This window comes from Podarcis filfolensis (genome assembly GCF_964270895.1).
Source record: "Podarcis filfolensis genome assembly, chromosome: 13".
NCBI lineage: Eukaryota > Metazoa > Chordata > Lepidosauria > Squamata > Lacertidae > Podarcis > Podarcis filfolensis.
The window spans coordinates 11,797,486-11,823,454 of NC_139615.1; the positions used below are offsets into that span (position 1 = coordinate 11,797,486).

The window sequence follows — 25,969 nt, forward strand, 5'->3', positions numbered from 1 at the left end:
AGTGACACTGGAACCGCCGTGTCTCAAGAGTGTGACTAGAGCCATGATGAAGCAGAAAAAGAATCCCCATCCAAGGTCACGCCTTACAGTCATCTCTCCGATTTCACTAATGCAAATTGTATTGCATAACAAACAGAGCAGGATGCAATCAGGATTGGTGGAGGGAGGGAGGGCAGAGAAGAGAAGGCAGTCATCTTACCAGCTGGTTCCCCACATAAAGGAGGGTTGATCCAGCGGAGAGTGCTACCAATGGTTGATGAGGCTTGAGGTGTGAATGTATTTATTTGGGGGGGGGGGGATCACTAACCCACTTGATCAAAATGTTTCTGAGTGATATACAAAGAAAACTGGAAATAAAGCACAACTAAAACCCACAGCCTGGTTAAAACAAATACATAATGGTATCATCTTTAAAAACATCATATAAACATGGGACCCGGGTGGCGCTGTGGTCTAAACCACTGAGCCATTTTGGCTTGCTGATCAGAAGGTCGGCAGTTCGAATCTGCACAATGGAGTGAGCTCCCATTGCTCTGTCCCAGCTCCTGACAACCTAGCAGTTCAAAAGCACACCAGGGCAAGTAGATAAATAGGTACCGCTGCAGCGGGAAGGTAAACGGCATTTCCGTGTGCTCTGGTTTCCGTCACTATGTCTTGTTGTGCCAGAAGCAGTTAAGTCATGCTGGCCACATGAGCCAGAAAACTGTATGTGGACAAACACCAGCTCCCTTGGCCTGAAAGTGAGATGAGTGCCGCACCCCATAGTCAGCTTTGACTGGACTTAACCATCTGGGGGTCCTTTACCTTTACCTTTATATAAATAAACAAACACACACACATAGAAGCATCCTCATTAAAAATATAAATGCAATAAGTAACACATTTGAAACAGATACAGACAACTAAATGGAACTTCCATGTTCATAAGCAGTATACCTCAGACTACCAGATGCTGGGGGCAAGGGACAAGCAACAATGGGTGGGTATCTCCTTCATGCCTGGCTGGTGAGCTTTGCAGCGGAGTCTGAGTGTCCACTATTGGGAAAAGGATACTGGATTCAATGGATCTTTGATATGAACCGCACAGCACAGGCCTAGCACTGAGCAGAAGTCGTCTTGTTTTGCTACCCCATTTGCTGGTGGAGAAACACACACACTTTTCATGCTAGAAACATTACCCACTTCAATGCAAAATGTCAAAAATAGAAAACTATTCTGCTGGCTCATCCCCCCCCCCCCAAAAAAGGCTCAGTTTCTTTCACTGGTCATGGCAGCTGGAAATTCAAGAGGTGCAGCTTTCAGTCCCACTATGGGGTTTTCCCAATGGGTTATTATTTCTCTGTAAGCTAAAGGCACTTTACGTATGCAACTCTTTGACTCCCCCCACCTTTTAAAATTAGATATCTGCAGACTTGGAAAGGGGCTGTAGCTCAGTGGTAAAAGCATCTGCTTTGTGTCCCTGTCTCAGCCTCCAGCATTTCTGGTAAGGGATTGGAAAGACACCTGGAGAGTCACTGCCAGTCCGTGTAGACATTACTGAGCTAGGTGTGGACTGAGTTATAAGGCAGCTTCCTGCCTTCCTATTTGTGGGGCACAGGGGGGAGAGAGATTGTGTAGGTAAATTACAAGAATCAGCCACTCTAGGATGTTTCTGTCACTCCCCCTGCAGAAACAAAAATTGCGAGAGGAGCTGCTGTTGCCTAATGTGAGGTTTTCTTCCTCGAGAGGCTTTGTGGGTTCCATTATCTGCGCTCCGCAGCCAGCCTCGTGCCATCTAGCTGCTTCCTTTTTAAGCAACGTCCAGGCGGATTTCTCTGAATGAAAGGATGAGACAAGGAGAAAAGGATGGCAGAGGGGCCAGAAGGCAGGGGGGAGAGAGTAAGAGAAGAAACACATGGAGAAAACCAGGGTCCTCTTGGCACAAATGTATTTGGGTGTGGTCTTCCTCAGTGCCAGCAAGTCCCAACTTGGAGATCTAGTGAAGGGGGGGGGGGGGTTGTGTGCAGAAGGCAAGTCCTGCTGCCACTCCCTCCTCTTCCATTACTCAACCTCATTCCAGCTTCCAGTCTGGACGTGCAAAGCGGCAATAGAAGCAGCAGCTCAGAAGCTCTGGGAGAAGGAGATAATTCGCAGCCCAGGAAAAGGATGTGAAGGAAAGACGGAGGCAGACAGAGCAAGAGAAGCTTCGCTGGGCTCCAGTCAGAGACCAACTCACCCATGTAAGTCATTGCATTGCAGGTTCAGTCAGGGCGAAGAACCATAAGCAGATCCAGAAGAAGACCACATTGTGATAGTTCAGGTTGGAAGTTTGGGGAAGATGAAGTGGGTAGGAAGTAGCCCAGATCTGGGATAGATCAAAATCAAGGTTGATGGTTTGGAAGTATGTGTGGCAATGTGTGAGAAGGATGCCGGGGGGGGGGGGGAAACACCCGCAACTCTTTCTCTCTGAGTTACACAAGACAAAATATTGTTTTGCGTATTTTGCATGGTGGTTGTTGTCAAAATAAAGGAGCAGAAACATTGCACCACTCTGGAAAATTCCAGTGGAAAATTCCAGGCATTATCAGGAAAAGGGTATGAAAGTTAAGCTGCCCAGGATGATAATGCCCTCGTACAAATCCATGGGGAAGCCACACTTGGAAACCTGTCTATAGTTGGGGTCAGCTGATGATAAAATGGATATCATAAAACGCGAAAAGGGACAGAAAAGGGCAACTCAAATGATTAGGGAATGTGGTGGTAGAACATCTTGCCCGTGAGGGAAGACTGAAAGCCACTAAGGGAGGGAAAACATGAGGGAGGTTTTAAAAAAAATATTTTGCACCCTCTGGGGAATGTGGTTAGAGAGAGGCACGCTCATGTTCTCTCTCTCTTTCTCTCTCTGCAGTAGAAATCGGGGAGCTTGTGAATCAATTGACATTGATTGGCAGGAGATTCAGGAAAGGCAGGAGAAAACTTTTTCAAATGATGACTTTTGAATGGAAGTTGCTGTCACAGAATGGAGTGACACTGGGCCGCAACCTCAGGGGGCTTTGAAATGGGGATGGTGCAAATTAATGGAGGATGGGTCTGTCCATTGGTATTATTAGACTTGATGGTTAAATGGAGCTTCCATGTTTGGTTGCAACTGAATAACAGCTCCTGGGATCCAACCGTGAGGGAGGGCTGTTGTCTTTCTGCCCTGCTTGATGGCTTTCATAAGACATCTGCCAGGCCAATGTTGGGAGAGGGAAGATGCTGGACTCTGTGGTCCTTTGACCTGTTCGTTCTTATGTTCTTACATAGGGTGTGACCAAGGACAGTGGTGCAGGTGAAAGGGGTGGACCATGTTGCCTAGTGGGTGGGAGCCGTTGTGTGGTATAATACCATAAACAGAATAAAATGCAAGGCTAGGACACAGCTGAAAGCAAGGAGACAGAACCAAGGGAGGGATAGGAGCATAAGGGAGCTGTGGGTACCCACAATAATATAATTGTGGAGGCCATGCACCCATAAATTCAATGGAAAAAATCGGCAGGGAGAGAAGCAGTTCAGCTCCATCCTCCGCAGCCAGTCACCTCAGGCACAGAGACCCGTGGATAGGAGGGAGGGAGGAGAATACAATTGGCCTTCTCTAACACACACACACACACCAAATCATTGCCCCTGATTCTGAAGCTTCACTGGCAGTTGCTTAGATCATCTTCCTCCCTTCCTTCTGTTGCCCCAGCTTTGCCGAATTCCAATTTGCAATCTCCTCAGGACAGGAACATTTTCCTCTAGTTGTCACTCTTCTCTACTGATGGAGTAGTAAAAACATCACCATCATCACTTCATAAAGGTAAAGGTAAAGGGACCCCTGACCATTAGGTCCAGTCATGGCCGACTCTGGGGTTGCAACGCTCATCTCGCTTTATTGGCCGAGGGAGCCGGCGTACAGCTTCCAAGTCATGTGGTCAGCATGACTAAGCTGCTTCTGGCGAACCAGAGCAGCGCACGGAAATGCCGTTTACCTTCCCACCGGAGTGGTACCTGTTTATCTACTTGCACTTTGATGTGCTTTCAAACTGCTAGGTTGGCAGGAGCAGGGACCGAGCAACGGGAGCTCACCCCGTCATGGGGATTCGAACCGCCAACCTTCTGATCGGCAAGTCCTAGGCTCTGTGGTTTAACCCACAGCGCCACCCGCGTCCTCTCATCACTTCATAGGCCAACATTAATATTATTAATACTATTGATATTATAATTGTCGTCGTCATGCCCTTCTTCCTAAAGGAACCTGGGACTCTGCACTGCAAGCCATACAAATACACTCAATAATCAAAACATTTTGAAAGTTACAGTGCATACATAAAAGAGAGAGGTCCCTGCCCCAGTGAGCTTACAGTATCAATTTCAGGGAGTGTAATAGACCATAGCAGGAAAGAGAGATGCAGAGAAATCATGAGATGGCTGTGAGCAAAATAGATTGCAATTTGTGGCAGCCAAGGTTGACAGGGGTTAAGGCACAGTTCAGTTCCTCCTGGCTCAAGCTTTTCTTCTTCTTCCTTCCTGACAGGGAGTCCCCAGCCGCTCTTTCCAGTGGTGCCACCAACAACTGCACCCACACCTCTGGAAACAGCACCCTCCTGTCTTCCCCGACCTCCAGTGTGACTGGCATTGTCTTCCTACTCCTGGCTGCCCTTATCGGGCTGCCTGGAAACCTCTTTGTCATTTGGAGTATCCTCTGGAAGATGAAACCGAGTCACCGCTCAGTCACCTGCCTCCTTGTCGTTAATTTGGCAGTGGCCGATGGGGTCGTGCTTCTCCTCACTCCTTTCTTCATCACCTTCCTCATCTTCAAGAACTGGCTATTCAGCCTAGCAGTTTGCAAAGGGGTCTACTACCTCTGCTGCATCAACATGTTTGCCAGCATATTCATCATCACCCTCATGAGCGTGGACCGGTGTCTCGCAGTCAACCAGCCCTACTTCTCCCAAGCCATTCGCAAGAAACACTTGGTGGTCAAGATCCTGTCAGGGATTTGGGTGGCGGCCATTTTGTTATCCATCCCGGCCCTCCTTTTCCGACAAGTAGTCAAGGATCCCTCAGGGAGGTACATCTGTGAGCCCTGCCACCCCAGGCCGAGCCTGACCATCTTCCACTTCACCTTGGAAACTGTGGTGGCCTTTGTGATACCCTTCACCATCATCGTCGGCTGCTATTCTGCCGTTTTGATCCGCCTCAGGGGAGTGAAGCGGAGGCAGGGGGCTCGGACCGAGAAGCTCATTGTCGCCATTGTCATCTGCTTTGCTGTCCTCTGGGTGCCCTACCACATCGTCAACGTGCTCCAGGTAGCTTCTAACTTGTCATCAGGGCGGACAGCGGAACGACTGGGGCAGGCTTGGAAGAGTGGCAGAGCAGGTGCCACAGCCTTGGCGTTCCTCAGCAGCAGCATCAACCCTGTGCTCTATGTCTTCGTGGCTGGGAACCTCATCAAGACCTCAGGGGCCAACTTCATCGCCCAGTTCTTTGAGGGGGCATCCGATGGGCTCGGCAGAAGATCCCAGTCCCACAAAAACCTGGCCAAAGACTTGGTGGTAGTGGCCGGAGCTGCCATGGGCATGGACCAGCAGCCCCTGGAGAGTTGTGACGGGCTGGACAAGGACCAAGACGGAGGGCCGGGTCTTGGTGGCACAAGAGAGCAACTCGGATACAGACACTCCTAGACTGAATCATGCCAGGTTTCAACACAAGATGTAATTTATGCTTTATGAGTCAGTCCTGCCAGCTCAGTATTGTTTACACCAGGTATCTTTAACCTTTTCAGACTCAGGACCAACTTATAATGCAAGCATGCATTGGGGGACCCGTTTCTTCACCTTTTGCCATAAATTTGCAGGGTGGGAGTGCTCCTGGTGTGATCCATCTTGGATCGAGCCACAACCCACTAATGGGGCCTGACCCACCAGTTGAAGACGAGTAGCTCAGTGACTAGCAGAAGCTCCCTGGGGTCTAAAGCAGTGTGTTTCCCCAGCCTGGCTGAGAGATGCTCAGCATTCAACCTGGGACCTTCTTTACACAAATCATGTCCTCTACTGCTGAGCCATCTCCATTTGCTAGGCCTGGCTGTCTTAGCTACTCTATTTTTGGAAACTTGGCTTCTAGGAAACTCATTGAGACCATGTCCACACTACAAAGCTGCTAAATGACTTCCACAGCTATTGTTCCTTCAAACCAAGTCAGGTTTAATCTGATACTCAGTGCACTAAGCTTAGTCATATATATATAAAGGTAAAGGTAAAGGGACCCCTGACCATTAGGTCCAGAGTCGTGACCAACTCTGGGGTTCCGGCACTCATCTCACTTTATTGGCTGAGGGAGCCGGCGTACAGCTTCCGGGTCACGTGGCCAGCATGACTAAGCTGCTTCTGGCGAACCAGAGCAATGCACGGAAACACCGTTTACCTTCCCGTGCCTTCCAACTGCTAGGTTGACAGGAGCTGGGACCGAACAATGGGCACTCACCCCATTGTAGGGATTCGAACCACCGACCTTCTGATCGGCAAGCCCTAGGCTCTGTGGTTTAACCCATATATATATTTCCGCCTTCAGGGCAAGATGTGAAACTTATAAAACAAAGGGTGACTCTGGGCATATACAGAGTGTCTCCCTCCTCAATAAATAATCTACACCTGAGGGATTAGAGACAGGGAAGAGCTACACCTCTCAGTTCTTAAATTAAGTACAACTTCTATTCTGGAAATGTTGGAGGGCACTAGTATAGAAGTGGGGGAAATGTAGGTGAAGAACTGCTGGTAGATTTGCTGTAAATCAAAAAGGTTTTCTGAGTCCCATTTGTTTAACAATAGCAACAGCCTTTCTTATTCCAAATTATTATTATCATTCTATTATTACAAGAGTTAATATACCACTTAGCACTGTGGCCTTTGCTCTCTTTTCCATTTTATTTGTGCTTTAACAGTAAATTGGTACATCCATTTCACAATATTCTTCATTATCCTTCTACATTATTCCACTTGCCCACACACCCTCCCATGGGTTCCTTTTTATTCTTAGTTGTGCTACATGTCTCTCTACACCTTCTAACTGATTTAGCTGCTGTTCCTATATCCAGTCCTACTTGGAGATTTATGTAACTGTTATAATTCTTTAAATATTCCCCAAAGTTTTCCTACTCCTCTCTTATGGTATGTTCATCCTGGTTTCTTACATTTGCAGTCAGCCTCGCTTACTCCACGTGTTCTATTAACTTATTCTGCCAATCCTATTTTATTGGACTGTTTTTTTTCCTTCCACATTTGTGCATAGGCTATTCTGGCCACAGCGGTTGCTTAAAGAAAAAGATTTAATACGTTCTTAGGTATCTCACCCTCTATTAGACCCAAAAGGAAAATCTCGGGGGGTTTTTTGGGGGGGATGTCATCCTTAGCATCCTTTTTATTTCCCTCAATATTCCCTAGATTTCTTACACCCCCACCGCATGAGCACTGTGGCTTTTGCAACAGGGTTAGGAAACATACAAGATTGATCAGAATTAACCATAAAATCAGAAAAGCCTCCTCAAAATGCCTGCTAAAATAGTCTTCACTAATAGTATGTTAAATGGGCAAGTTATCCATCTTGATGTGTAATATTTCTAATCTTTTAATAAGCTAAAATGGGCTAGGGTGTGCCCACAAGGAAAGAGATCTGTGGATCCACTCTGACAAAACCTGCATAGCATTCCTTCACTATCTGCCTGCAGCACAAGTGCCCATTTTTGGAAGTTAAGAGCAGTGAATTCATTCTTGTTTTCTGAAGGTAGCAGGATCCAGTAGGGGCTTCTATACACAAACACATCTCTATTTCCAAAGTTCATGTTGTGAGCATCATTGCTTATGCAGCCAAATGGGCACAGCCAAGATGCAGCTATTGCCAACAAGCAGGGGGCAATCCAAGGTTTTCAGAAGGGCTAGGGACAGAAACGCCAAGTGGGGAAACTCCAAAATCAGTCCGATGAGGACTAAGCATGCTCAGTGGCCATGGAATGCCAGCTGATTACTGGAGGACGGGAGGAAATCAGAATTTGGATGTGAACAGCAGCACTCCACGTCACACATTTTGTCGCAGGTCTCACTTTTGAAACAGTTATTCTGCATGTGAAACCTCCTTTCCATATGCTGAAGAGGAGTAAAAATCCACAATACATCAGTAGTCCATCCTTATTTGTGTTGGATTGTTTGCAATAATAAACTAATGATTTCTTGTGAATTGCTGAGATGTGCCCATTTGTTGTTGTTTTAAATGAAACGTCAGTGAAAATTTCAGGTATTGTAAGCAGAGAGAGAGAGAGAGAGAGAGAGAGAGAGAGAGAGAGAGAGAGAGAGAGAGAAATACGGATGATATTAGAATTGGGGTTGTCCCTACTGTTAGGCAGAGTGAGGCAGATGCTTTCAGGTACTGTTGACAGTGTAAGACTCGGCTGTCAGTCTGATCAACTTCTGTACAGTGGTACCTTGGTACTTGAACGGCTTAGCTGCTGAACAAATCGGCTCCCGAACACCGCAGACCTGGAAGTAATTGCTCTGGTTTGTTAACGTTTTTCAGAAGCCAAATATTCAACTTGGCTTCTGCAAGAGTGCAGCCAATTGAAAGCCGCACCTTGGTTTTTGAACAGTTTCAGGAGTCGAACGGACTCCCGGAATGGATTAAATTTGAGAGCCAAGGTACCTCTGTACGTGGAAGGGAGGGTTGTCACCTTGCAGTGTGCCTCAGGCAGCAAAATGTCTTGGACAGATTTAACTGAAATAGGTGGAGGCTGCTTTGTTAGACTGAATTGGGTACTGCTACCACCATTCTCAATCTGCCCTTAACCAGTCCTCACTGTCTGCCTTCCTATTTGCATCCAGCTCAGCCCAGTGGGTGACACTGGCTGTCGGCCTCTTCTTCCTGAGTCTCAGCATTGATCCTCGAGTAGAACTCAGCAGAGAGGAGAATAGGGATAAAACTACTATGAGTTGGCTCTGCTTGCCATTGACTCTGGTGCCACCTACTGTTTGCCTCCATTTCTTCAGACCTTCCAGTTGCAACTGGCACAGGTCACAATTTATTGGGCTCAAGAGCTTGAACAGACATATTTCGGTTGCAAAGGGATTATTCATAAGAAAGGAATAGACTCATTTGTGGAAGGTATGCCCATCCACGTTACCCATTTTTTCCTGTCAAGATTCATATCCCATCAACACAGATACACATGCATATAGAGGAGCTTAAAGCTATAGTTAAAAGGTCAGGGACCCCTGACTATTAGGTCCAGTCGTGACTGACTCTGGGGTTGCGGCGCTCATCTTGCTTTACTGGCCGAGGGAGCCGGCATACAGCTTCCGGGTCATGTGGCCAGCATGACTAAGCCACTTCTAGTGAACCAGAGCAGTGCACGGAAACGCCGTTTACCTTCCCACCAGAGCAGTACCTATTTATCTACTTGCACTTTGACGTGCTTTCGAACTGCTAGGTTGGCAGGAGTAGGGACCGAGCAACAGGAGCTCACCCCGCTGCAGGGATTTGAACCACCGATCTTCTGATTGGCAAGTCCTAGGCTCTGTGGTTTAACCCACAGCGTGACCCGCGTCCCTTGAGCATGCAATTAAATGGCCATATAGCAAACCTCCAGGGACAGAGGCAGTATATCTGTGAATATCAGCTACTGAGGACAAAGGACGGTGGTTCCCTTCATGCTCTGGCTTCCCTTAGGTGACTTGCTGGCTTATGTAGGAAACAGGACTTTGGCATGTTCTAGCAAAGCTTAAGCAACTGCCTTACGTTGAGCTGAGGGTCTGCCTGATCTAATGCTGTCTACAGAACTCCTTCAGCTTCCATGCTACCCGTTCTTCCCATTGCAGGTCCCCTTGAGATTGATGAGGGATCTGTTCCCTTGGCTACTTTAGAAGCATGTGGTTGGGTGAGGGAAATGTATGATTTGGCAAAACTGGATTGAATCAGCTACTTGGGGTTCGTTGGTTTCACCTAGGGCCCTTACATTTCGACCCTACTCCAAATCTGAGCGATGAAATACAAGCAATACATTCCTGCTACAACTAGGGCTGGGCAAATATGTTGATTTCAGTTTCTCTAAGTTTTGCAGTCTGAAGCTCAGTTCTCCACACTGTAGCATCAATTTGCAATTCATTGATTTTTAATTCGCCTTCCTTTCAGTGCAAATTTCTGACAATGCACACATTTTTATGTGCAATTTTGCCCAATACGTTTATGCACATTTCTGCAAAGCAGCTTTCCCAAAGATAATGCAATTTTATGTCATTTTCATTAATCTGTGCATTTCTGGGCAACAGTGCCCCGATATATGCACATTTGTACGTTAAATGTAGCTGGAGAACTTCACTGCAAAATTCAGGAAAAAAGCGAATTTTGAAGACTGGCTTGTGATCTGCCTCTTGCTTTGGAACGTATGAATTAAGTAAGTTTATTTTCTCATGTGAACTGAATAGGATTTCTCCCCCATCCCGAGCAGCGATGAGGCACAATCAAATATTTGCATTCTTTTTAGCAATGCGCCTGTAAGGAGCCGAGCCTCACTGGGCAGAGCACTTGCAGAGTGTCTCAAATGTGAGTTGGTGAACTGGTGCTTGGAGAAGAGCCTTGGAGGAAATCAGTGAGAGTTTGCAAGAAGGAGTGTTGTCCCATTCACAGCCCATGTGTGCACGGTGGGTACATGCACAAAGGCTGCATATGGCTATATTCTAACTCCACTGGTGAAGGCAGATTGGAGTTTAGTACTAGCAGCTGGGAATCCCAAATGGGGAGGGCACTATGGCACTCACATCCTGCTTGCAGGTTCCTCGCAAGCATCTGGATGACTGCTGTGTGAGGAGCGCCAGTGTGAGAACAAGGTCACTGTGCCTTTACTGGGCGTTATACCGGAATGAATGAATCACAGAATCGTAGAACAGTAAAGTTGGAAGGGATGACCGGGGTCATCTTGTCCAATCCTGTACAATGCAGGAATCTTTTGCCCAACATGGGAATGAATGAATGAATCTTTATTTGCGTAGCCATTGGCCATAGCAATAAAACAACAATACGATATACAAAGAATAGAAACAGAAAGTCAATTATATATAATACATTTTAGGGTTTTGAATCAGTAGTCAAATGGCGGATCTTATTCTGATTGCCCAAGCTAAAAACCTTGCAACCTTTGCTGTCACCTGTTCATCTTGATCTGCCAAGGACACTGTGGCAGTGGTTGGGCAACCCGGAATGGACAATAAAAGAGGGGTGATAATCTCATTCCTCAAATCTTTATAAAGAGTGCAAGCCAGAAGGGCATGCACCACCGATTCGGTACTGCCATCTCCACAGGGACATAAGCGTTTCTCGTGTGGAATCTGTTGGAATCATCCCTCAAGTACAGCCGGCCCAACATGGGACTTCAAACCATGATCCTAAGATTAAGACTTCCATCCTCTACCAACTGAGCTATCCATGAATAATGTTTATATATCGTGGACAGGCGAAGAATTGAAAGTTATTACTTTTTCTGTTTTGCATTTTAGAATATTTATTTAAACAACCTTAAAATATCAATGGCTTCCCTTCTTCTCTTTCCATGGTTCATTTTGCATAACATAAATCCCTGCATATTTTATATAAACCAAACCATTCAGTATTCCATTATTACAGCCATCAGAACTTAGAATCAAAAATTATTTAAGCTTCTTAACTCCCCCCCCACTTTCTCTCTTTCTCTTTCTCTCTTTTAATTCCTTTTTCTTTATCTCTTTTTCTCTTTCCTTTCACTCCTCTCTCTTCTCTTTCTCGTTTATGCCTCTGGATTCATGTTTTAGTTTGAAACCCTCCCCCCCAAAAAAAGAATATTTGTATCTTTGTATTTCTCTTTGTAAACTCAAATCAAATTTGTGTTTTGTTTTGTTTTAAAAAAAAATAACAGAGTCAGTGTGGTGTAATGGTTAGAGTACTTGGGCCTGGAAGACGGATTCAAAGCCCCACTCAGCCACAGAGCTCACTGGGTGACCTTGGGCCAGTGACTGCCTCACAGCTTAACCTACCCCAAAGTGTTGTCTCGGGGATTAAATGTGGAAAGGGAGAAACTTGTATACCACGTTGAGCTCCTTTAAGATAAGGTGAGATATAAGTGCAATAAAATAGACGATAGACTAAATGAGCTCTTCTTACATTCTTCAGGGCACTCTTGTGGGCCTTCTCTTCTATTAGTGTGTCCTAGTGCTCTGAGCATTGGTCTAGTGCCCAACATGAATTCTCACAAGACCTCTGATATAATGCCACTGTGGTACTATGGGGGATTATAATGGCATCTAGAGTCCTCCATCCAGCACTGATCAGAGCACCACAAAAAGTTTCAGTCGAGGTCCATCTTAAGAGGTAGGGGTCGAGCTTCCCAAAAAATGGACCCCCAGCAGCTGCCCTGAGGTACCAGGTGCCAACTCTAGCCCTGATCCAGAAACTAAAATTGCCTAATTACACCAGCATCTTTAAGCTAAAGATGAAAATGTCAGCAGATCCCGTCATTGATTTCAAAGGCCTTCTGTAGTCTGGCTCTCAGATTCTGGTGTCACTTGAAAGCAGGAGAATTCTCCACAGGCAATAAACCTGCTTGGATCACAACAAAATTCAAGTTCTTGCCAAGGGAACAGGAAATGAGTCAGCCGTGAGTCAGGTATTGTTGGCAGAGACCCAACGCAACACCAGGGGGTGCTATAGTAGAAGCGTTTGGAGGGACAACGGGTTGCGTTGCTGCAAGCAGGAAAGGGATTTCAAGGTTGGGTCATTCTAGGGACAATGTTTCCTAATCTTTATTGCCTAAAGGCTTGTGTGACAAAAAGAGGAATTAGATTCACACCGTTGAAACAATCTGGGTGGCCTAAATATATACATGTATTGCCTCACAGGCAGGAATTTGCAAAGGGAACCGTTTCCACATCCGGGGCATGGAAAGAGACTGACAAAATCACACACACAGGTGTACCCGTGTCCCGTAACACTGCTGGAACCTGTAGAGACTGCAGTGGAATGAGAAAAAGCAGTTGGTGTGAGGCACAGACTTCATATTATTTTAGCTATATGTTGGTTGCACCACCAACATCAAACTGCCCTCAGCAGGCCCTCACCTGCCTGCTTTCTTACTTACACCCAGTCCAGGGACTGGTTGTCAACTTCCTCTTCCTTAATCCCACTGTTGTCATGATAGAAGCCCATAGGGAGGAGGATGTGGGCAGAACTGGAAGTACTTGGCCCTGCCTGTCATGGGCTCTGGCCCCATCTATTAGGAGCCTCTGTGCCTTCCACCCTACCAGACCCAATAGGTGCCAGGCTCCGCTGCTTAGCTTTGTAGCTGTGACTTTAACTAGAAGATTTATAATCCCCCCCCATACAAAGGTTGTCAGTGTGCCCCCACTGCCTCCAACATCTGGCTCTACCAAGGGACTTCATATTAGAAGTTTCTGCTTGGAGAGGAGTGCATTATTCTTTCTTTCTTTCTTTCTTTCTTTCTTTCTTTCTTTCTTTCTTTCTTTCTTTCTTTCTTTCTTTCTTATTTGTCCTGCACAATGGAGGCAAAAGTATTGGATAAGGGGTGCTTTTTCCTCTGGAGGGAGAAAAACAGCTGGATTGGGGTGCATCTGATTGGAATGGTAAGGGAAAAGCCACCCCCCCCCCCATTTCGATCAATTTTAGACCCCAAGTAGCTATTTTTCAAAACTAAATAAGTAAAAAACAAGACATCACATCTAGTTTGCACTTCAGTGTAATCTGGGATATAATATATACTTAAACGTGTTGTTGTTGTTGTTTAGTCGTTTAGTTGTGTCCGACTCTTCGTGACCCCATGGACCAGAGCACGCCAGACACTCCTGTCTTCCACTGCCTCCCGCAGTTTGGTCAAACTCCTGTTGGTAGCTTCAAGAACACTGTCCAACCATCTCGTCCTCTGTCATCCCCTTCTCCTTGTGCCCTCCATCTTTCCCATCATCAGGGTCTTTTCCAGGGAGTCTTCTCTTCTCATGAGGTGGCCAAAGTATTGGAGTCTCAGCTTCACAATCTGTCCTTCCAGTGAGCACTCAGGGCTGATTCCTTAAGAATGGATTGGTTTGATCTTCTTGCAGTCCATGGGACTCTCAAGAGTCTCCTCCAGCACCATAATTCAAAAGCATCAATTCTTCGGCGATCAGCCTTCTTTATGGTCCAGCTCTCGTTTCCATATATCACTAGTGTTAGTGGCAAGGAAAAATCATGCCAAAATCCAGGTGAGAGAACTCCAGCAGAGATTTAAAATCACAAAACATGCAGCACAGCAAAGTATGGAAATATAGGCTGTTAGATCTTTAAAATATGCCCATCTAAGTTCCTGCCAAAACTCCCCTCTTCCCCTAGCAGAGAAAAAGACCACACGTTTGGGAAGTTTAAAAAAAATGGTTTACTTACAAATTCTTCAAAGGTCAGTTTCATGTGCTTTTCCATACAGCATTCACAAAGCACAGGCAGAGAGACTTTGCACCTAATAGCCCCCGTTCTTCAATTGCTAATATCACAGTGAGAAGCAGAAGCAAATGTGCTCTGCTATCTTCATTAGAAAGGGGGATATTACTGGTACCTCCTTTGCCAACCTAGTGCCCTCGAGATGCTTTGAACTACAACTCCCATCAACTCCACCTGGTAAGAGGGGGAGGATCAGTCTAGGTAATTGGAGCCCCTGTTGAGAGGCCTGGTTGCTTTAAAAGGCCCTACCCTCAAGAATGTGTTAGATTTGGAAACTCCCAGACTCTTTGCACCAGCTGCTGTGCTTAAGAAACCTATTGTTTTGACACTTCTGCAATTTAGCATGCCTTATATTGACTGCTGTTTATTTCCTGCACTTGCCTAGCATGTTTTGCACAACGGCTCTCTAACTGTGCCCTTTTTAATCAGACTGCTCTGGAAACATTTTATCTCATCTGACTCAGGTATGTTAGCAACTGATAAGCAACATTGTCAACCAATAACATCTCAGTGCCTAATGCTGTGTCTGTTTTGTTGCAAATTTTTAGCACGTTCTAGTGTAAGTGGCGTTGGAAAGCGCTATTTTATTTGGAGCACTGTATTCTGTTCTACAATTCATTGGTGCTATCCAGATTTGCAGGGCTGACCCAAAACTATTCTTTGCTGCCCTAGGCATAGCAATGCCGGAGAAATCTGATGAAAACAGAAACATGAGCAGAAACTGCCAAGGTTTTCTTATTCATCCCAAGTCCAGAACAGAAACCAACCCAGTGAATATAATCAGCATTTGCTGCTGTTGTTTTCAGTCTGCAAATGATACATAATTGATTACTCCCAAAATTTGCATTGTGTTTGCATTGTAATGAATTGGGCAGAATAATGTAATGACAAAGTAACTGACACAAATAATTATGTAGGTGATGTATTTTTTCCACAGCAGATAGTGAGACAAATAATATGAGATCCAGCGCCGAGGGCCTTCTGGAGGTTCCCTCCCTGCGAGAAGTGAGGTTACAGGGAATCAGGCAAAGGGCCTTCTCAGTAGTGGCACCCTCCTTGTGGAATGCCCTCCCATCAGATTTCAAGGAAATAAACAACTATCTGACTTTTAGAAGACATCTGAAGGCAGCCATGTTTAAGGAAGTTTTTAACGTTTGATGTTTTATCATGCTTTTAATATTCTGTTGGGAGCTGCCCAGACCCAGCCACATGGGTGGGGTATAAATAATAAATATTATTTAATAATAATAATAATAATAATAATAATATCATCATCATCTTCTTCTTCTTCAAGGGCAGCCTCATGCAGATCACACTGCAGTCTTCTACCCTGGAGGCTACCAGAATGTGGATCATTGTGGCCAGGCTACTCCTGCCCAGAAATAGCCCCAGCTGAAGTTTGTGAAACGCACACTAATATGACTGAGGCTGCCCGATTCTTTAGTCACAAAGCTGGATCTAAGATTGAGAGCCCGTTCTTTTGCAGGAGGAATGAAACCAGTGGCTCTACCTCCATCCCTCTCACTACTTCACCTTTCCGGCCCGGTGGCTAACCCCATCTCCAGAACCGTTTCCTCCCATCACTTACTCAACTCTTGTGAAACTTGTCAGTTCACTTCCTCTTGGGGGTCCGTGGAAGTCATTAAGAAAGAAAGCGAGGCAACAAACGAACAGACCCACATTCACCACCTCCGCAAGTGGTGATATGCAAATATAGAAACGAGACGAGCCTCGGGGCACAGACGGCTGGAGAAGTCGGTGGCAGACAGAGAGATTTCAAAGTCCGAAAGGGTAAGAGGGGCTGGCGGGTTCTTTGGAGAAGGACTGTAGGTCAAGGGCAGAAGAGCTGCTTTGCATGCACAAAGTCCCATGTTCAATCCATTGGAATTTCTAGGTAGGGATAGGAGAGACCCCCCCCCCCCCGTCCCTGAAACCCTGGAAAGAGGCTGCAAGTCAGTGGAGAGCCGACTGAGATAGATTTAGTATAAGGCAGTGTTTCCTTTGGTGTCCCTGTAATGGGACAACAATCAGAGTGAAAAGCAGGAGGTGTCCTTAATAGGGCATAATTTAAACCAGGCAATATTGCTGCAGCAGGAATTTACAGGGACCTTTCTCAGTGGCAGGTGCGGTTCTGGAAGATGTGAAGCCATGACAAAAATGAAGGGTTCCTTTGACCATGTGTGGCATGCATGTTATGATTGATTGATTGATTGATTGATTAGTCTGTTTATTCCACCTTTTCTCCAAGTGCACAAAGGGTGTGTGCAAGATATTCTCCCATCCTTATCTCCACAAGAACCCTGTGAGGTAGCACAGCCTGCTGAGACAAAGAGCTATCGTCACTCATGGCTATGTAGGGATCTGAAACACTTTACCACCACAACTCACTAGAATAGTTCTCCTTAGTCCTTTTTCAGCCCCCCCCCCTTACATTGCCTTAAATAGAGTAGTGATTTGGGTGAGGGGTTGTGGGGACGAGCATGCTAGATTTGTCGTCATTCCCCCCCCCCCAAGTTTTCACCACCTGGAATATTAATGAACCATAATTTTAACAAATTCATCTGCTGCTTAGTTGGACCAAAATGTATCTGACCAAAATATTTTAAATTTAATTGCTGTGGGTTTTTTCACTATTTTCAGTGGCTTAATCTGTGGTTTAATGAATTGACTAAGTATCTGCAGCCCTGTTTCGAATCTGTACTGTGGCTTCAGTCCTATATACCCTAACCCCAGCAAACACTGGGTTGCATCCATACATTTAAAACACATGATTTCACACAGCCTGAATCCTGGGAACTGTAGTTTGTTAAGGGTGCTGGGAATTGTAGCTCTGTGTGAAGCCAAAACTACAGTTCCCTGGAGTCCATGTGTTTTACATGGATGGTGTGGATTTGACCACTGGCACATGCATCTGAGATGGGATGGTGGAGAAATTCATTTGTTTCCATTTAAAACCAAACTTACATAATTTTCATTTTCCGAAACAATATGCAGACTGAAACACAGTCATCCTCCAAAATTCACACCTCTTCAGATTTAGCAAGGTCATTATCCAGCCACATAATGTGTGCGTCGGTGTATGTGCTAGGATAAAATATGCCTTTATTCATGAACCCAACACATATTGGGGGAAATTGCTTTGCAAAAATGTGAATATTAAGCGAGATTGAAAAATTCAGACAAGAATGCTGAAAATTTTTCAGGAGGCCTTCCTTTGGGCGGGATAAAAATATATATTGTAAACTGATAAGGAAATGTGGAGAACTGACCTTAAGACTGAAAAAAAATATATGAGAAACTGGGAGAAACAAAAATTTACATATTCACTCATCACCCCTCTAAGCCATTAAGAGGTTTCTCCTAATGTTCAACTGATATCTATCCTCCTGAAACTTTAAGCACATGACAATCCAGCTCCAGCCTCTTGCATTAGCAGAGAACAACTTCTCCTTCACACAGTTGGAAAGATCTGTCAGATTCTCTTCTCTCAGTTTCTCAGGGTTTCCCCCCCCCAAAAAAAACCCCCTCAAATTTGCTATTTCCTTTTACTCAGTCCTCATGAAAATTCTCAAGCATTTTAGTGTGAATTTCTCTCTAATAAACACGTTTGTATGTAGTTTTGACTAATGCACTCATGTTTGCATGCAAATTCTCCTGATGCACTTTTGTATCTTGTTTTCATTAATATATTCATTCTTCCCCATATTTCTCCCCAACATACTGTATGCATTGTTGTGAATGTTCTTTGGTTGGAGAACTACATGGTGCATTTTGTATAAGTGAGAATTCTGAAGGTTGACTGTGTTTTGCGTATTATTTCAGAAAGTGCCAATTTGATAAATTCAGATTTAAATGTGAACTGAATTGAATTTCCCTTTCATCCCTAGACCCTCGGGGATCTGGAGTACCGTCCTCTCCCCTCATAGTCTTCCCTCCTCCAGGCTAAATAAGCTCAGTTCTGTCACCCTTAACTCAGAGAACTTTGTTTCCATACCACTGACCATCTTCATTGCCCTCCTTTGAAGCTATTCCAATTTGTCTACCTCTTCCTTAATTTGCCAGAACTAGACACAGCAGCTCTCTGTCTTCACCCATTTTTCTTGTTGTCTTCCTCTCAGGCCAGTCCTTGGAGAGGATTTGGCATGCTACTAAAGTCACATCCCTGTACTTCTAAATGGGTGAAATCTCATGCTCCCTTCCCTAGACTGCATTTGTTTGTTTGTGTTTGTGTTTTTATTATATTTCCCCTCCACCCTAAGGTCCCAGAGAGGGCTAATAACAATTAAAACAACTTATAATGACAAAAATAGGGTGGGTCCTGAAATATACACATCTCAGCTGTCAAAATCCAGGGTAAAAAGGAAGTCTACTAACTCTCAACCCTCCACTTTTAATTGAAGAGGCTGCTTTTAATTCAGAGGCTACTTTTCTTTTCTATAATATAATATAATAATTTAATACTAATTTATTATTTATGGTATACCCTGCCCATCTGGCTGGGTTTTCCCAGCCACTCTGGGCAGCTCCCAACATAACATGATAAAACAGCAAACATTAAAAGCTTCCCTAAACAGGGCTGCCTTCAAATGTCTTCTAAACGTCAGATAGTTGTTCATTCTCTGGACATCTGATGGGAGGGTGTTCCACAGGGCAGGCACCACTACCAAGAAGGCCCTTTGCCTGTAGTAGTAGTAGTACTAGTAGTAGCAATAATAATAATAATAATAATAATAATAATAATAATAATAATTACATGGAACTGACCATCAATATTATTGCTAGTCACTTGAAGTCCAACATTTTCATGTGCATTTTCACGCAAAGGAATAAACATGAGAAGTACTCCCGTGTGTAGGAGATGGCAAAGGCCATCTGTGTATGCTTAGCGCACTCTTGTCACAGGGGGGGCAAGGCTTAGCCTTTCTAAAAGCAGGTTCTAAGTGACAATAACCTGATTCAATTTCAGCTTTGACAGGTATCGTTTGGGGGTGAGGGAGGATGCCCTGAATTTTTGGTTCTTGCATGGAGAAACCACAAAGCCCACACATTCTGGAGAAAGAAGAACGGATGTGACAAGAACCACATGACATGGCGTACCGTAACCCCAGAGAATTTGCATGCCATGAATACTACATTTTTCCTGCCAGCAAACAGCTAGAGAGCAGTCTTGACTCATAGAGCATTGGGACAGATAGACCCTAGAAACAGCATTCAACCAGTTTTTGAGTTCTGCTACAGGTGTTTGGTGTACGCTACGCTTCTCCTGGGTGGGCACCCTCAGGCATTGGGCCCAAATACACCCCTCTAGGCCACACATCCTTCCCAGACACACACCACACCAATCTTGCTTCAAACCCTCATTGAGCCTTGGGCTCTGATAATGCCTTGTATTTGTCTGAATGTGTTTGTCTCATGCTATGTATCATGAGATGCAGGTGGCACTGTGGTTTAAACCACTGAGCTTCTTGGGCTTGCCGATCAGAAGCTCGGCAGTTCGAATCCCTGCAAACATGGTGAGCTCCTGTTGCTCTGTTCCAGCTACTGCCAACCTAGTAGTTCGAAAGTGCGCCAGTGCTAGTAGATAAATAGGTGAGGCAGGAAGGTAAATGGTGTTTCTGTGCACTCTGGTTTCTGTCATGGTGTCCCGTTGTGCCAGAAGCTGCTTAGTCATGCTGGCCACATGACCCGGAAAGCTGTCTGTGGACAAACTCCGGCTCCCTTGGCCTAAAAGCGAGATGAGTTTATCAAGGTAAACCCAACATATTTGTTGGAACATCAGTACTATGAGCAAAAAACCAAACAAACCCATTATGGTGCAAATCAAACGTGATACAAATGGGATACATAGATATACAATCTATATCTATGCCTATTGTATTTATCTGTCTGTACACACAGAGAGAGACACACCTACTGAGGTTCTAGCACTGATCAGAATGGGTGTTTGCACTTAATCTTTTATCTATGGGTTATCTGTACCCAACAAGATCCCCCCCCAGCTGCTTTTATCTTCCAAGACGGAAAGACACCATTGATGCAACGTTTTTGCTCCATTGTTGCAGGGCAAACACAGAAAGGGAAATGGGAAATGATGGAGCTCCTCTCCAAGAAGAGTCTTGGTAGAGGGGCATGCACAAACACACCCCTATGCACTCCTGTGCGTACACACACACACTTCCCCCTTTCTCCCATCGCAAAACAGTTGCCCCACTGTTTATGTAAGAACTGCAAGGAAGTTGCTTCATGGGCTTTAAAGAAACTAGAAGTCTTTGTTCTTTTAGTCGAAGGGAGCATCGGACGTCACTGTCGATTCAGGTGGCACATCCTCTATGAAAGTCCACTGCTGCAGGATGGGGGCAGCAATCACGAAATATTTTGCTCCGCTAGATTTGAAGCCTGCCCCCTTGAAGCGAAGCTCAATGGCTTAAGAGTTTTGTGCCCCAAGTATAACAGAGAGAGCAGATCAACGGGCAATTCTATTACAGTGGTACCTCGGGTTACAAATGCTTCAGGTTACAGACACTTCAGGTTACAGACTCCACTAACCCAGAAATAGTGCCTCGGGTTAAGAACTTTGCTTCAGAATGAGAACAGATACTGTGCGGTGGCAGTGGGGTGGCAGCAGCGGGAGGCCCCATTAGCTAAAGTGGTACCTCAGGTTAAGAACAGTTTCAGGTTAAGAACAGACCTTCAGAACGAATTAAGTTCTTAACCGGAGGAACCACTGTACTTATTTATTTCTCTGCATTGCATTTATATCTCATCTTTTCTTCAAGGAGCTCAAGGTAATATCCATGGTTCTTCCCTCCCCGACATTTAATACTCACAACGACCCTGTGAATTAGGTTAGGCTGAGGGGTGGTGACCAACTCGAGGTCACACCTAGTGCGCTTCATGCCTGAGAAACAGCTCCGGCCCACTCATGAGGCAAGGTGAAGCAACCGCCTCAGGCGGCAGCAGATCCCAGTGTAAATCTTTGTTCCCTGCTTGATCCTATTGTACAGCTTCACTCACACCGTCATCCCTGGCAGGGAAGGAATTTGCATTTTGTGGTTCGCCTTAGGTGCCAAAATATCTTCGGCTGTCCCTGCTGTGCAGGGATTTGAACACCTCGTCTCCCAGGTCCTAATCCGACACTCTAGTGACACTCCACTGGACAGCATCAAGCCTCCATCCCACAAGTCCCTGGCCTCCTTGGCTTGGCTGGCTGGCAGCAGGTGAAGTGCAAGGGCCCCCTTGGCTACTCTGATTAGCCTGCTTAACACCCAGAGAATAAGGAAACAACTCTCCCTCCCCTGTGAACGCTGTATGAACTTGTGATGGAGAAGTCAGTATCAAAGAGTGAAACAGCTTAAGGAGAGGCAGCAAGCAACAGCAGCATCTGCAAGAGAGCTAACAGAATGCCCCCCTGACTGGTCCCATGCTGGAAGATTATAATAATAATAATAGTAATAGCAATAATAATAATAATAATAATAATAATAATAATAATAATATAATTTATTATTTATACCCCGCCCATCTGGCTGGGTTTCCCCAGCCACTCTGGGCGGCTCCCAACAGAATATTAAAATACAATAGTCTATTAAACATTAAAAGATTCCCTAAACAGGGCTACAAAACCTCAAGGAAGCTCATGTTTAAATATCCTAGCTCTGAAGTATTGAGAGCTCCTGGTCAGTGTGCACACCACCAGGTTGGGTGAACCCAGTGGTCTGGCTCTATCGAGCGGGCTAACTTCTCAGGTTCCAGCCCAAACACCACCAGTTCGGCCCATCAGCAAGCTGAAAGTTCATATTAAAAGCAATGCTCTGCAAGTAGAGAGCAACAACCAAATCAGATAGGGCTTCAGGCAAGCCTTTTAGCTTATCAGCAATTAGCACCTGGTGTCAAGAGCAAGTTCGGGAGCGGTGGGGGGAATCAGGCATGGGTGCGGTCATGCTCTGCAACCCTGTAGATATGTTTTCTGCCTCGAGTGTTGTTTTGCTCAGTCTTTTTGGAGAGCAAACCAAACTGAGCCACTATCGCTACAGCAAGAAAGACTCGAACCTTTCCACTCATTGTGCATCCTTAACCGGCTTTGGGAACCAAGGAAAACAGACTTTTGTCTGGTAACACTAGCATGTGCATGGTTACATTTAGCAGCCGCTTTGCACGAAAGGGAAAATAGTCTCAAAGCTGCTAGATGAGAAAAATGCCAATCAAGCTCTGGTCCAAGTTTGACTCGAGAAAAAAATGTGTGCCCGCAGTCATAAAATTCTGCTGATCTTTCTCTCCCTTCTTCTTCCCTACACAGTTCCTCCACTGCTGTCTGCCACCCAAGAGGACCATGAGCGCTTCCAACATCACCCAGAATGCAACATCAGCGCTATCGCCCTTGCCAGGCGCGACAGTTGGCCTAACTGTGCTCTCTCTCGCCTTCATTCTGGGCTTCCCTGGCAATGCTTTTGTGGTTTGGAGCGCAAGCTGTGTTGTCCGCAAGCGTACGGTCACGTGCCTCCTCATCCTTCACCTGGCCATAGCTGACTTGGCAGTGCTGCTCACAGCGCCCGTATTCCTGCGATTTCTAAGCGCTGGGAAATGGGAACTCGGCGAGGCGGTCTGCAAAGCCTGCCATTACATCTGTGGGGTCAGCATGTACGGCAGCGTGTTTCTCATCGCCCTCATGAGCTTGGACCGCTGCTTAGCTATCTCCAAGCCCTTCATCTCACAGAAGATACGCACCAAACGTACCACATGGCTTCTGGTTTTGGCAATTTGGGTGGCTGCTGTTTTCTTGGCCATCCCTGTACTTTTCTACAGAAAGGTGATTTTTTGGGGAAATAGGTATATTTGTTTAATCCTTCACCCCACAACCAATCATTTGATCTTCCACAATCTCTTCGAAACCATCACTGGGTTTGTGGTGCCTTTTGTTGCTGTGCTCTACAGCTACGGAACCATCGGCCTACGGCTGAAGGAGACCCGTTTCCGTCGGAAACGCCGTACAAACCACCTCATTGGACTTATTGTGCTGGCCTTTGCTATTTTCTGGCTCCCTTATCACATAGTGAACCTTCTGGATGTGGCTGCTGTGTGGAGTGGCTCTGAAAATGTCAAAAAAGCCGCTAAGACGGCTAGGCCGACCTTGGTGGCTCTCGCCTTCTTCAGCAGTAGCGTCAACCCCATCCTTTACGCCTTCAGCGGCAGCTCTTTCATTCGGTCAGCCGGCTTCGGATTCATGGCCAAACTCTTTGAAGGAACTGCCTCAGAAGTGTCCAGCTACAGGCGTGGTACCAGTCGGGACCATCAGTACCAGGCAGATGCCAAGTTGGCCACCTTAAATAATGTGAGTCCCGAGTCTATGACCATGTCTACTAACCCAGTGGAGAATGGATCATCTCGAGAACATGAAGATACTTTTAAACCTCTCAAGTCACCTTGAAAGCCTACTGTTTTGTGGAGTGGCGTGGATTCTGTGCATGCACAAATGGATTGTCTGACCCATCGTGGTTTCATATTGCGTGCTAGAAATGGCCTCTCTTTCCATCCCTCCCCCTCCCCAGTTACCCTTTATCTGAGATACGCAGGTCCCACACATCTGTAATCTGCTGTGTGGCATGAAGATTTCATTTGGAGGCACACAGCTGTCATATTGAGATTTCCCTCAAAGCGCTCGCTCTCAGGCCTAGCAACCAGCTTCCTCAAAATATTGCGCACCCAGCACCTCAAAACTGTGACGCCCTAACTGAAAATGCATTACAGAAACTACATAGAGCTTTTTGATTATTCAGTACAAACATTTAGGCACCATAAATGGACACAGTTTGGTTAAAAAGCAAGGTCTACAGGTAGCCAAAGAGAGGGCATTGAACATATGGAGTGTCTCACATACCACATTAGCCCACCTAAGCATCTAGGGGTTGTAGCTGTACTCTAAGTTAGAGTAGACCGACTGAAACGAAGGTGCCTTAATTAGCCATGCTCATTTATTTCAACAAGTCTACTCTGAATATGACTCAAATTGGTCACTAACCGGAATTGCTGTATTGGCACTTCCTCTCACTTTGTGCATGCGGAAACCTGGCCTCCAATCTTTTAAAAGTTTTTCTTACCTCACAAAATATGCTTCAGTTTTTCTATCTCATCCTCAGGGTGCTTTAGAATTTACGATTTCGGTGGGTATATGGCGAGTCAAGCTTACCTTAGCAGTGAAAGGTGAAAAGATGTATTTGTGGGTAGTATTAATTAAGCTTTACTAAGAGCAGACCCATTAAAATTAATGGACCTAAATTAGGCGTATTCATTAATTCCAGTGAGTCTATGCTGAATAATAATTAGGTTTGTTTGATTTACTTCAATAAAAGGTTTTTTAAAATCATCATCATCAATTCAATAGGCATAATAGAGGTACAAAAGAATCAGTGCAGTACATCCGATGGAGACTTCACATTATTTCAAACTTGCCATATTTCTAAAAGTGAAAATTTGGACACAAAAGTTGTTTCCCCGTACATTTCAGTTGCTTTGCGAAAATTTCACCCATTTTTGAAAGACAAATCCCAGCTATGTCTGGGAAATATCGGGTGTATAGCAGCCCCAGCAAATACTCAAGACCATTAGGAAAACCAGTTTTCCCATTGTACCACGGAAAGGGAGTCCTATGTGACTGTATTTATTGTATATAAGGCGAAATCAGGGGACTAGGAAGGAGTTTGCTCTGCCCTGACTGTCTCACTTCCTCCCCGTTTTCCTTCCTCATAAGCAACAGTGATGCACCTGCCCAGAATTATGCATAGTTCCAACTGGTGAGCCATTTCTGCTTTGCACATTTAGAGGAAAGCCTAGCTGAGGACATCACAAGGCTTTCAGGAATTGCTGGCATCTGGGGAGGTTATAGATTGCAGATCACCAGGGTGGATTTCTAGAATGAAAGCAGGGACACTCACAAGCAGTCCTCAGTTCCTTTGAAGTAGGGATGGATGGAACCATTAATTTCGAGTCTGTTTTCAGTTTTACATGTGCTAATTCATAAATCCTTTCTATGCTGCATCTGCGTGAATCGGCATTAAAAAAAGCAACCAGTCTGTATGGAAATCTGTATTTGAATACACACTTAAATATGATTATATCAAAAAATACATATTTAAATACATATTTTATCTCAATATACACACTGTTGAACACATTTTATAATAAAATATGTATTTTAAAACATGTTTTGGTGGGCTTTTTGCTATCTGTGTCGCAAAATTTGGAGAGGTGCAAATTCTGACAAATAAGTATTTGTATATCCGTATTATTAGTCTGTGAGGAAAGGTGGTGGTCAGTTCACTTAAATGCATGCAATGAACAAATTTCTCATCTATCCCTTATTGAAAGAAAGGTACGTGCAACAAAAACCTGTTTCACAAATTTCACAAAATTTCACAAAAATGCGATCTCTACATTGAAAAGGTGGCAATAGAGTCTTGGAAAAGTCAAGCCCTTTCCA

General features: G+C 45.1%; 1 protein-coding gene across 3 annotated transcripts; it reads left to right on the plus strand.

The window, feature by feature from the left end:
- Window positions 1-1,718: 1,718 nt before the first annotated feature.
- Window positions 1,719-25,690, plus strand: LTB4R (leukotriene B4 receptor). Of its 3 annotated transcripts, XR_014540886.1 has the most exons (3): window positions 15,523-16,287; window positions 22,793-25,283; window positions 25,324-25,690. XR_014540886.1 is itself a non-coding variant. In XM_083581449.1 (2 exons), coding segments are annotated over exons 1-2 (1,152 nt in total). In that variant the 5' UTR covers window positions 1,719-2,217; the 3' UTR covers window positions 5,688-6,271. The 3 variants fall into 3 exon arrangements, 2 of the variants coding, with proteins under 2 accessions (XP_083437575.1, XP_083437576.1); XM_083581449.1 differs by lacking the exons at window positions 15,523-16,287; window positions 22,793-25,283; window positions 25,324-25,690 and adding exons at window positions 1,719-2,219; window positions 4,538-6,271; XM_083581450.1 differs by having other exon boundaries at window positions 22,793-25,690.
- Window positions 25,691-25,969: the final 279 nt, after the last annotated feature.